General features: G+C 43.3%; 1 protein-coding gene across 1 annotated transcript in view; it reads right to left on the bottom strand.

The window, feature by feature from the left end:
• Positions 1-13,649, bottom strand: part of KRIT1 (KRIT1 ankyrin repeat containing) — a 514,966-nt gene that overhangs the window by 320,228 nt on the left and 181,089 nt on the right. Inside the window, exon 10 of the mRNA XM_085631085.1 lies at positions 10,772-10,879. Coding sequence (XP_085487211.1) covers positions 10,772-10,879 — 108 coding nt within the window. The remainder of the gene's footprint in view (positions 1-10,771; positions 10,880-13,649) is intronic.

The raw sequence follows: 13,649 nt of genomic DNA, 5'->3' as shown, positions 1-13,649 counted from the left end.
CAAAGGAGCATAGTGCAAGAAGTTAAAATTAGGATGTAAGAATGATCTTCTACATGCATCCTGATGGGCAGACGATGTGCCCGCAACTAGCAAATAGTTAGTTAATCAAACAATATTCAGATGGCAGAAGATGCAGGATTTCAGATAGGCTCCAATTACATGAAAATGTCCCGGTGTTGATGGCAGCCTGTAAATTCCTATCTTAATGTAGGTGAAGTACCCAGAGAAGAGGATTTGACAATTTGTTTCTATATTTTGAAGAAGCCTAGAATGGGAGAATCACTCTTCAACAGAAGTGGACATTTGCTACAATTCCCACTTTAGTAAACCTCTTCTCTGGCATTTTAAGATATAATATATGAAGTGTACAAATGGGCAAGACAGGGTCGAATTAACACGGGTTGTTTTTTACTTAGTTTGGTCTGTCAGGTGGCCAAAGTACTGCATAAAAAAGGGGTTATTCTTTTAAGAGACGTAACCGAAGGTGGTACAACCAAGGGAGGATAACTTTTATTCTGGGCTTGTCTTAGTATCAATTAGACATAAGCTAGAACTTATAATTGATGCAAAAGATGCGTCAGGTTGCAAGAATTAATGAAACAGAGGCAGACAGACCTGTTGGAGGTGACTCTCCAAAACTCGGCAACAAGTTCTACATTACTCCACCTCACAGACCATCTCAAATCAACATAGTACATACCTTAGAAGATAATGCAGGAGGTTTTTCTGATTACTCTTATGGCCACTGATGGTAGCACTGAAATGATAAATGACTCATGGAACATATATGGCTTCAAAATGTGATCTAATAGGGAGCATGTACCATGAGCAGTTCCATATCCCCAGCATTACACTTTACTAGATTGCAAGTCCAATACTGAGACAAGAAGTTTGTGTTTTGCAAAGAAGAAGTTGCTAGATTCTTCAAGGGGAAGTGGTACAGACTTCAGAGAAATTAAAGTTAAAACTGGAATATCTCGGTATGTTAACGCTTTTTAGGCACATGCTTGCTTGAAGTGCTCAAAATGAGTTGTAGATACTTATTCCTTCCAGGTAGATTTAGCCATCTGGTCAAGTTTTGATTTTTATACTTTTAGAATATCCCATTCTATTTTTGCCCTAGACATCCTCAAAGGGATGACGTAGCTTCACATCATTTCATGATGTGGGGTTGAAATAATGAAAATGTGAGATAGTCTGTGTAGGAAAGTGGCTCTATATATACTGTTCCCAACTAGGTACAGTGTGTATAGAGTCCACAGTCCCCAGAGGTTTGGCAGAGGCTAAAGTTAGATATAACCTTACTCTCTAAAGTGGTAGCTTGGTTGAGCAGTAAGGCAGTATCAGAGGACAGTGTAAAGCATTTGTTGTACACACTCAGTCAGCAAATGGTCTCACACACTCAATAACTTAACTCTAGGCCAATGGTTTGTATAAAAAAATATATGGTTGTTTTATTTTAGAACCAACAATAGGTATCAAAAATATACTTTCTCAGAATGAGATGCTTTTGTTATATATTTTGCAAAATACAATTGACTTGGAATGCAATAGTTACAGTTTGTTGCAATAGGCAACACAATTTCAAACACAATAATACATTGAGCTCAATGGGAATTTTAAGTTATAAGCAATAGATTAGTCTCAGGATTACTTTTCTAACTCCAGGACTGGATCCTAGATTCAGTCCTGGGACAGTTCTTGGAAACAAGTGAATAAATACTTTTTAGTTACTGTTGTGATTTTTAAGCAATATTTTGCTATTTCAAAAGCTGACACTTAGAAACTTTTTCTGATCAAATTGCCAATGTTATCCTATGGCAGGAAATTCACTTAGCAGGTAAGTGGGGTTATGGTTACTTTTTCTAGGTCAGTGTTGGATCCTAGCTACAGCACTAGTGTACCACCTGCCAGCAGTTAAGAAACTGCGTTTAAGTTACAAAGGCAATTTTTAAGGAATATTTACAAGTTTGCAAAATCGACACTTAGAAGAAATTTCACAGAAAAACAGTCAATGGTTTTCAATGGGAGAAAATTCAAGTTACGGGTAAAGTATGTTCTCGTTACTTTTGTAATCCAGTGCTGGGCTCCTAGGCTCAGTACTGGGGCATCTATCTAAAACATGTAAGTAATTACGTTTTCACAGTTGGTACGATTTTTAAATAATATTTGTAGTTTTCAAAAATCGACACTTAGAAGAAATTTCACAGAAAACAATGGTTTCCTATGGGACAAAATTGAGTTAATGGTAAGTACGGTCGTAATACTTTTCAGGGTCAGTGCTGGGCACCTACATCCAAGAACAAGAACGGGTGTGGCTCTAATCAGCAAGGCTGAGCCCAGTGATATAGAGAACAAACTGACTGCCAATGCTGATAAACAATTTAAGGAATAAATAGAGCGCGGAGGAACAGCAAAACAACCACGTCTGTACTAATTAATAGTATTTATTCAAAGAACATCTTTTTAGATTATTTAAATTCATACATAAATACTTTAAACATCCAGAAAAATGGAAACATCACAGTAAATCTTTACAGAAGAACATATACCACAAGATTGACAACAATGACTGGACTACCAATTTGGCAGATAATCCCATTCGCAAAATTCCCTAAAAAACATTCATGCAACATTCTTCATTCATCAGAAAAACACTCATTCATACAAAAACCCTTTGGTTTCCAGTGACAACAATTTTAAATAAACCAAAGGACTAACCAAACACGGAAAAGGATTGACCAATCTAATTAGCTGTGCATCTATCGTATTATTAGTCAAGCGTTTTGCAATTTTTTAAACATCATTTACAATGCACAATAGCCAGCAATTTGACCAGTGTTTGGTAAAAAGACGAAGAAAAGTGGTCTACGCGTTTCGAACCCACAATTGATTTAAACGAGGGGTTCTCTTCAGGACCAAGGCACAAAATAAAGCTCACTTGAAAATGCCCTTTTTGTATTCTCAACTAGAAACAATCAGACAATGAAGAATGCTCCTGTTGTGGAATCATGAGGCTACTGCCTCTGATGGTCTATTTTCATTTTGACCGACTGAATGGAAACGCAATCTCACAGCTGAACTTGAAGCAGATAACCGAAGTACCTAGCAGTCCCCGGGACTCCTTCCTGGAACTGACGAATTTGATTAATGGAGGAAGCTCAATTCGTGGCGTGTTTCAACCAGCAGAGGGTAATCCAATTACCAAGATCCAGCACTGGGATCTCTCCTAATAGCAGGTGAGTATTTCCGTTTTCGTTACTCGGTTACTCTTACTTAGGTTTCGGGCGAATAGGACGCCAACCCAGCGAACTACTGTATTGATTGCTCTCTTGTTTTATTTTTGCTACTTTGTTTTAAAAAAACGGGGGAAAACTTTAAAAAAAACGAATCTCTTTTTAATATTTTTAAATGTCTGTTGGGCATTCTCAGGGGGTTTAATCTGCACTGCGTGTAGGCAGCTTGATTTCACTAGGGCACCCTTTTGTGTTGTGGGGGTGTTCGCGCTGCTTCACTGGTGATTTTTGCTTCTGCCTGGCTTTTGGGACATCTGCCTGGGCAGGAAGTTGGTAGGGTGTCCTTCCCGCCTCAATGGTACACCAGGGGGATTTAAACGTCATCGCACAGCGGCCACGCGTTACTCTTACTTAGGTTTCGGGCGAATAGGACGCCAACCCAGCGAACTACTGTATTGATTGCTCTCTTGCTCATCGCACAGCGTCCGCAGAGCGGCCGCGCGCAGCGGGCGCACCGCCAGCGCGCCAAAGGCAAGCCCATCTCCGCCCGTCCGGTGCCTAGGGCCAGGGATGCTGCCGGGGTGAATCCCACCCGTGTCTCTGCCTCTAGGATTGTGTATAACAGGCAACAGTTACGAGCGTTGAATGACTATGGTAGGTGCGATGCACTTTTTGATATAAATACACAGGATTGTATCAATCATTTTATTTGTCAAGTTTGCGGTTGCACTTACAATAGTCCAAATTGCTCCCAGACCTCAGCTAACTTTAAACAAACGCTCACTGGGGAAACCGACACTGTGCCTATACTAGGATGTCTGATTAATGCACACTCCCTGTGTAAACATGCATCTGAATTTGCCCTATTTATTGAGGTGCATGGTATTGATGTAGCATTCATTACAGAGACTTGGGGAGACTTCTCATATGACCCAGATTTAGCAATGGCAGTTCCTCCTGGGTATTTATTACACAGGCAGAACCGAGTGGGCAAACGAGAGGGAGGTCTGGCAGTTCTGTTTCCCTGTACCTGGAAAGGAGTTTTCACCTCCCAACATAATGATCACCATTTGGAGTCCTTACTTTTTAAATTGTTGATTGATAGTCGTCATACGTTCAATGGCCTGTTGTGTTACCGGCCTCCAGGCACACGGGCTAGTTTTTTAACGGACATTGGTCTGTCTTTAGATACCCTGGCTCAATCACGAGACTTCACTCTTTTGGGTGATTTTAATGTCCCCTTGGAGGACCCCCTAGACTGCGATGCAGTAAAGTTTTTAGACATTGCTAACAGTATGGGGCTCACCCAGCGGGTATCCGGGGACACAAATTTGGCCGGGCATCTGCTGGATGGTATTTTTTCAAATAATGATCTTTTGGAGTGTTTTCCACCTTTACCAATTGTCTGGTCGGACCATAAAGCTGTCATGTTTCCCTTCCCAGCTCAAAAGTCTCATTCAAAAAATTGAATAAACAGACAGCGGAGATTGGTCCGCCCTTGGATTAAACTAATTGTGGATCTGTTTCAAAATGTTTTGGCTAAAAATATCCTACCACCTCAAGACGACCCTAATAAAGCCGTAGCAGCATTTGAGGACGAGTTAAGGAAGTCAAACGATCATAGCCTGCCGGCTAAGTGTATCTCGAGCCATAGGTGCAGGCTCTCTGAACGATGGTACACTGAGCAGCTCAGGATCCAAAAACAAAAATGTCGTCGCCTGGAAAGGAGGTGGAGATTATCTTTCAGTATGGAAAATAAAGCTGACTATAAAGCAGTGTTACTGGAGTATAAAGATCTTATTAGCAAAGAAAAAATGAGGTTTTATACTACGGCGATAATGACAGCTAAAAATTCGTCTAAAGAGCTTTTCTCAACAGTTAAAAGATTAGCCAAATGTGTTATGGCCACTGAGTCTCCGAAAACTCAGTTATTTTGCGATAGAGTGGCCATTCACTTTCAACAGAAAGTTAAGGAGGTCTATGATAGCCTTGCTGAAGCGACAACGCATGAACTAATGACATTGTCAGCGGACTCAGCTAAAACTAAGACTGCCTACACTGAGTCAGGTTTTTGTGCGGTGGGCGGTTATAGCAAAAATACCTCTGCGTTATCTATGTTCGGTCCTTTGTCATTGGAAGCAACAATAAAATTGATAGAATCGTTCAAATCAGGTTCTCCTCCGGACCCTTGCCCACCGAAAATCTTTCATCTTTTGCCGGAGACTTTCGCATCTTATTTGATGCCTATTCTGAATAAAATGTTTTCATCTGGCATTTTCCCCACTTGCTGGAAGCTGGCCTCTGAGCTCCCTCTTCTAAAAAAAATCAAATTTAGACGTTACCGATCCAAAAAACTATCGTCCAATTTCTAGGTTGCCACTACCGGCTAAAATAGCGGAGAAAGTAATGAATAACAGCCTATCAGAATATATTGATAAGAACAATTTCCTTGACGACACTCAATTTGGATTTCGTAAACATCATAGCACAGAGTCGGCCCTAATCACAGCCTCGGAAATGATCAGGCAAACTGTCGACCGGGGGGGGCAATGCAGCACTTGTGCTGCTAGACCTCTCAGCAGCTTTTGACACTGTAAACCATCAGAAACTCTTGGAAATTTTGAGGGGGATCGGCGTCAAAGGGAAGGCTCTTATGCTATTTAAGTCATTTCTGTCTGATAGAGAGCAGTTTGTGGCCTTAGATAATTTTAGGTCACCAAATTTTACACTACCCTGCGGGATTCCGCACCACACTTTTTAATGTTTATGTTGCACCCCTGGCGAAACTTATTAGATCTCTGGGGTTCTCTGCTGTCTCCTATATGGATGACACGCAGATCATTGTTTCAGTGTCCGGAGCTCCCACCGACACTGTGAAGCGTTTCCATTCTTGCCTACGTCAGGTAGGGAAATGGATGGCTTCTAACTATCTAAAGCTGAACTCCCCCCAGACAGTGACTGCTTACTTTGTGGCATGGGTGGGTATGGAGGGTGGGCTTTGGATGGGATTGGGGAATTGTGAACAGTTGAGCGGTCTCCGCTCCTCCTGAACACATCTGTTCAAAGACTGGGTATGGGGAGCACAATGCTGGGACATACTGGCGACCCTCCTAGCGTGATTGTGACATTATTGTGTTATATTAGGCGCAACAGCACAACTTGAACGGATGATACACAACACCTGAATTGTATCCTGTGTTTCCGGAATAATTGCATGTTTCATGTGATGTGTAATATGTAATACCTGCATATGGAAATCCCAATAAAGTTTGTTTAAAAAAAAAAAAAAAAAAGCTGAACTCTAGTAAGACGGAGGTTCTACTGTTCAGGGCTCATGCTAATTTTTGGTCACCAGATCTCTGGCCCCTAGAGCTGGGTCCACTTCCTAAATCAGTGACCAAGGTTAAGAATTTGGGAGTCATTTTTTACACCAAACTGTCTTTTGAGCATCATGTTAATCAGGTTACTTCTTCTTCCTTTCATACATTACGAATTCTGCGAAAAGTTCTCCCTTTCATTCCTGCCGAGCTTCGTAAGTTGGTGGTCTCAACACTTGTTCTTTCGAGAGCCGATTATTGCAATGGGCTCTTTATTAATCTTCGTATAAAATGTCTGGCCAAACTTCAGGTTGTTCAAAATGCGGCGGCCAGGCTTCTATTGAACATCCCGAAGTATAAATCAGTCTCTTCGGCATTGAAAGACCTCCACTGGTTGCCAATAAAGAAACGTATAGAGTTTAAGGCCCTCTGTATTGTTTTTAAATCCATCCATGATATAGGACCAGGTTTCCTAAAACAGAATCTGATACACTATATCCCAGCACAAAATCTTCACTCCTCCTTGTCCAATGATCTGGTTGTCCCCAAGGTAAAAAGATGCTCTTGGGGAGGGAGAAGTTTTCTGGTAGGTGCTGCTAGGCTGTGGAATTCACTTCCGTCTTATTTAAAGCATGAGAACAATCTGTTGGTGTTCAGGAAGGCATTAAAGACTTGGCTGTATAATCATTGAGATCTGTGTATTTCCTAGCCAAAAGAGTAAGTGCCTTGACACCCTCGGGTGATTGTTTTGCGCTTTATAAATCGCCTTTTCATTTCATTTCATTTCATTTTAGGTGAATATTTTAAAGTTTAGAAACTCCACACTTAGAAGAAATTTCAAGAGAAACTAGTCAATGTTACCCTATGGAAGAAAAGTGAGTTATCGGCTTTTGGGTAAGTACTCGACTGGCAGAGTTAAAGTTCTGGGCATAGACTCAGGGGTCTCCCAGGGTCAGGTAACTACAGTTGTTACATCCTCAGCGGCACTGGGGCGGCCGGTTCACAGTGAGTTAGGCCCAATGTTATCCTATGGGAGGCAGGGAGCCCTTGGTTGGTGGCTGCTGACTAGCAGGTCACGCGGCTCTGGGAGCTGGACACCTGGTCACTTGCCCAGGGCAAATGGGGAAGTAGGTAGGAGTAGAAGTTACACTGCCAGGGCCACTCGGGCAGCTGGGTGCAGGGTGCTTTTGAGCCTTCGGGCGCTCAATGGATTGCTATGGAAAAGCTCAAGGACGAACAAAGGCTGCAAGCTCGGGGACGAAGATTCTTCAGGTGCCACCACCACTTCGAGAGGTAAGTTGGGTAGTTGGAGGATAGGTAGGTACCCAGGAGTCGGGCACAGGGGGCCGCAGGGCGCCAGGTGCAGGGGTGCCTTTTGGTGTCGGGAAATCTTACCCTCTGTTGATCGCGGTTGGGGGGGTCCCTGGTTCTGAGGCTGCAGGCGTCGTGCGGAGCGTCGAGGTGGGCTTCTTGGGTGCCGGATTTGGGGTCACAGTCGCCGGGGGGACGTCCTCGGGGTCTTTGTCCACTCTGACACAGGTCAGGCTTGGCGGGTGCAGAGTGTGCAGGGTTCGCGGTTCCGGGCTGATGCCAGGGGCTAGATACTTGCTTTGAGCAGAGCCACTGCTCGTGGGAGTCCCAGGTGCTCAGAGTCACAAGGTAGCCAGGTCCTCTGGGGTTTGTGAGGTTGCTGGCCACAGGTGTTGCCGGGATTTAGCAGGAGCAGGTACGAGGGTCGACAGGCCGGTAGGGCTGGGGTCAAAGCAGTTGGTGTCTTCCTCTTCTTAGCAGCTGCACGGTAGGTCTTTTCTTCTTGATCTTCTTTGCTGTTTTAGGATCTGGAATCTGAGGAAGGAAGGTTCAGGGTGCCCCTAAATACTAAATTTAGGGGCGTTACAGGTAGGTAAAGGGCAGGGACCACTGGGTCCCTGTCCTGGGGTGGGTACACCCCCTGTCCTGCCACTCTCCTGTGGGAGGGGGGCAGTGGCCTAGTCCTGATTGGGTAGGGCTCCCCATCTTCAAGATGGCGAGGGCCCGGAGATGTGCTTCACCTCGCCTCCCCCACCAGAGGAGTGGGGTTGGCAGGGCTGGCACATCCCCTGTTCCTACTTGGAGTTGCCGGACAGTCTTCCCGCCAGAGTGGGGGTCAGAACCGGTGGGGGCCAGTTGCTGAGTACAGCAAGTGGCCTGGAAAAGCTCACAAAGGCGGCATGCCTTTGAAGCTTCCCCCTGCCCATTCTGGGGGAGGAGACCTAGCACCTCACCCAGGATGTGCATTGCTGCAGGCCCAGGAGAGCGGGGGCTCTCCACCCAGGGGTCCAACAACCTGTCTGCTGTGTGGCAGCCTAGGCAGCCTCTCAGACAAGACGTGGATTGTTAGTTAGGTTTCAGGGGGCATTGTGCTTTGTACATTAAATCCCACACAGGCAACAGTGCGGGTTTAATGTGCTGAGAAGTTTGATACCAAACTTCTCAGTCTTCAGAGTTGCCATTCTGGTGCTGTGGAGTTCGTGTTTGACGAGCTCCCAGCACCATGTACTCTTAAATGGCAGCATTACACTTGCAGTGCCCAGGAATGGACCTTGGTACTGTAGGGGCACAGGGCTCATGCTCCTGTGCCCACACAATGGCATAGGGCACCCAGCTAGAGAGGTGGCTGATGTATGCCAGGGCAGTGTAGGTTGTGGGCATGGCACACAGGGATGTGTGCCATGTCGACTCTTTGTTTTATCATTTACCCAGACACTCAGCCTGCAAGGGCAGTGTGTTTGTGTTAGGGTACAGGGCCTCTAAGGGTGGAACAATAAGTGCTGCAGCCCTTAGAGACCTTCCCTGGTCACAAGGCCCTGGGTACCTAGTGTACCATTTACCAGGGGCTGACATGTGGCCAGGGTTTGCCCATGTGGGTTTTAGGTTTTTAGGGAAGGAACATAGGCCCTGGGCACCTGATTGGCAGGAGTCCAGGGTACACTCAGTCAAAGTACATTCAGCAATTCAGCAAAACGTGGGGGCATACCATGCATGAAAGATGGCACTTTCTCACAGTCTGTCATGGTTTATGACATATCACAGTGTTTTACAGCTTTCTTTTGTGCACAAAATAAAGCTATGTGAAGCTGTTTTGTCAGAGAATCTGCATATGAAACGAATGAAACAAAATGCATTACCTTCACAGCTCTTCTTTTTCGTCCTTGAAGAAAAGCACTGCCATATTTCACATTCTGTGACATCACGGTCCAGATGCAGGCAATGAACACACTCTTATGAGGGTTATCCTTTAAGATGTTCCCTGTGCCACACTATCCATAAGCCTTAAATAAAGCCTTCTTTTAGGTTCAGTTTGAAAATACAATAAAACACTGCACAAGTTTCCAGACACAAGCCTGCACTGGAGAGAGAACTACTGGAGTGCTCTCCAGAACTACCATGTGCAGGAAGAAGCTGAAAAAGTGAGGCACTAGAGAGGGCAATAACTAGAAGCCAGTGAGGTATATATGTAACTAGGGGCTCAAACAGACTTTTCAAGGAATTGTTGCATAAAGGAGGATTCCCAGTTTACCATTGGGAAGATTCCAGATATCATATTAAAATTCAATGCTGGGGAAACCTATCACCACATGAACAACTACAATGACAGTAAAACATTTTACACTTGATAAATAAGGACCGCTATACCTGAATAGTAAAAAGGTTGTGTACAAAGTAGGTGCGGAGTTCCTCTGTGGTAGTATGTTAGAAGGGTTGGAGCCTAAAAAGGCCAGTGCGGTCACTGGAGGACCACTATTGTGTGAGTGAAGAAGAGGGGATTCTCCTAGTTGGAACTAGGGCTCTCACACACCCAGCGAGCTAAGTGCCATGCTTCATCATTTGAGCCTGCCCCTCGTCAGGTCGGCGCTGCAATACCTGACGGGCACCCGGAACCGGGGCTCTTTATCGGGGATCTTTTGTTCCTGCCGGTGGGTCCAGTGGGGGTGAGGGGCCTAGCGTGTGTAGATGTAGGGAAAAAGTGAGTTAAAAAGGTTGCCAGGCCTTCAGACTTCCACCTGGACACTCCAAACCAATAAAAAGATGCTATTTAACCCTGGTTACCTCTTTCAAGTTTTTTCTTCAACAATATATTTAGTTGAGGAAGTGTACAGTGGGCTACAGGCAGGAGGAAACAGAGCTTAGCTTGGTGTATGCTCTGAGCACACAGAATGCTGAATATAGACCACTTACAGGTTTGTTCATACTCTCCTTCAAAAGCTTCACAGTTCCTTCCCACTCATTTTGTTTGTTTTCTTCACATATGTTTAAGGGAGATCTTCCTTGTTGGTCAGTAATGTGCTGCAATGATAAATATTAATGTGTTAGATAGGTTTTTACATGATTACTATATAACAGTATATGTCATCGATTATATATGATACATTCAACTTTGCATTATTAGTTTTCCTTTAAATAACATGTTTTTTAAAGGTCCACAAAAATGTATCTTCCATGTCACACATAGCCCAGGATGTTTCTGGGGGTGTGTACATGATTAACTGATGTGCTCCCTAGCCAGCAAAAAAAGCAAATAGTGTAACTGCTCTCCCTTATAATCTCGCCCACAAGGGCAACACAAGGTTTAAAGATTACAAAGGTGTTTATTTATTATTCTTTCTCCATATACTTGCCTTGATAGATAATCAAACTGCTACGAAAATGGAAGAAGACAATAAACAGAAACAAACAGGAGGGCCTATATGAAAATAGGTGTTGAAAAGTCTAGTGAACCAAAAAAAAACTAAAATAGGCAAAGGGGCACGTTTTTAATTTTATGGTCAAAATGGCAAAACAAAGGGGAGAGTAGGCAACTGTCAATAGGCATAAGTAATAGACTTTGAAGATGTGATGAAATATGTTGGGCCCCTGACATATACGCCATGTAGTACGGAAAAAAAGGTTTAAAGAATGACTTACCAGATCCCTATACTCATCTGGTAAATCCCTCGCCTGAACAGTCTTTTCTTTTCTGCCTCCTGCTTTGCAGACTGGTTCCCCAAGACATCTTGAAAGCCTCTCTTTTCATAAAAAAACTAAAAATCTTACTAGTCTGCAACTATTTTTCTGCACACACTGGACTCTGTTCTTTGCTCTCCTGCTTCGTTTGTTTTAATCATCTTTACCCCGTTTCCAAGAGGCACAAATATTTAGGGTTGCATGCATGCTGGAGAAGAATGACTAAATAAATAATTAGGAGACCCCTGGCTTCGGGAAGAAGCCTCAGAACGCAACGATGTTCTCTATAGAAGCATGGCAACTGCACTCCGATAATTCCTCACATCTAAGATGATAAAATGCAGCCCGGTCAACTCTTTCTTTATTTTTGAATGCACCTGTTTCTATACATTCATACCAAACATAAAATGACACACAGGCCTATCTATCCATTAACTTTATCAAACGCATTACAGATGTGCTAGACGATTCTTAACTTGTGGTCTATGGTACCCCAGGGGCCCAAGACAAAATATCAGGGGTCCGCAAATGCTTAACAAATAATATAATATTAACACATTAATAAAGTATATATAAATACAAAAGTAAAATGTAAAATTGAAAGTTTTAAAACACTCTTAATAGGAATGAATTTGAAATTGAAAGCTAAACATGTGATTGGTATTGTAGGAAGGTGCCCCTTTTTAGGTCTCGCCTGAGCCAGCGCATGCACTGCACTGGCAAGACATTTAGTAGCTGCTTCAAAAGTGCTACCTTGCCAGCCACCAGCTTGCTATTACGCACACAAGCGAGCGCGACGTACACAGCACTTTTTCCCGTCGCGCGCGTGCGCACCACTTGCGTCACCATCCGCGTTTTTTTTTAAATTTACGGACGCGCGGCCAATGATTGTTCTTTTTTTTATGCACTCCAAGGGAGTGCATGTGTTACTTCTTTGAACCGCATGCACTGCTTCCCCATCACATCCCCAACATTTGCGCCCTCAGGGTCGCTCCTTATCTTCAACTCGTCACAAAAAGAAGATATTTGCCCAGGTTTGACTAAAGAACAGACTGGGCAAGGTTGTTTTTTTAGCTATTGCATTTCAAATGTTGCATTAAAGCCCAGGCAGACGGTAGAATTAGAATGACTGAAAAGGACTCATACGCCTGCTTCCTGAGCTACTGCCGAACAAGTGGTTCTACCATTTGTTTCAGTTCCACGTTCTGTGGTAAGTAAATTAGGCTATGGCAAATGCTTTCTTTCAAATTAACACTGACATTCTTTTTACATTATGTTCAGAGGTTGCAGATTGAGAAGTATTTTGCAAATAAAATAAGTATTTTATAAAGATGGAAAATATTGAAATCAATGTACAGTTTAAAGACTGCTTAAGATTTGTTTGTTTTTTTCCAGTATTTTTTTTTTCCAACAATGCTTTACAGGCTTTTGCATTAACTAAGCAGTGGCAAAGCCAATATGTTTTGACTATGTAAGATATATGGTCTTTTTCTTTTTTTGTTATGCTGCATAGTAGCGCAAGCCATATTTATCCTTCTCCACACTGTGAAAGTACAAATGAGATTTACTGGAAATAACCTTTATTGGTTCTCCTGCTCTCTATCCACCAGTTTGTTCACATGAGCACCTCCAGGTTCCAGAAGCTCAATCTATTCTCCAGGGAAGATTAACAAATCCTCAACACATTTGGGAAATGTTGCATAAAGCCCACCCAGATCATCCATCCACATTAGGTGTAAACAAATACTTAAAAGTAACAAACGTCAGTGAAAAAAGGCACACTTTACTGAGCAGGGAAGGTCAACAACTGTGGTAGAAGAGGGTAACGGGGAGGTGGGTGGTTACGGGGACAGCAGTGTGAAAGGATCAGAATTCTGGATGCCAACAGAAGGTAACAGGAAATGGAATGGCATGGGTTGAATCTGTGTTTGCCTTAAAAGGAACGGTACATCCAACATGTATTTTCGGCACTAAATGGCCATCGCTACAAAATCTCAAAATCATTCAGGCACAACACTGAAATACTATACTTTGCTTATGTGTTTTGCCAACTTGAAATGTGGCCGAAAATAGCAAAAGTGATGGAACGTTACAACTGTTCGTTTTCTCCAAT

This window comes from Triturus cristatus, chromosome 10 (genome assembly GCF_964204655.1).
Source record: "Triturus cristatus chromosome 10, aTriCri1.1, whole genome shotgun sequence".
In the NCBI taxonomy this organism is placed as follows: Eukaryota; Metazoa; Chordata; class Amphibia; order Caudata; family Salamandridae; genus Triturus; species Triturus cristatus.
This window is presented reverse-complemented; position numbering and strand designations above follow the sequence as displayed.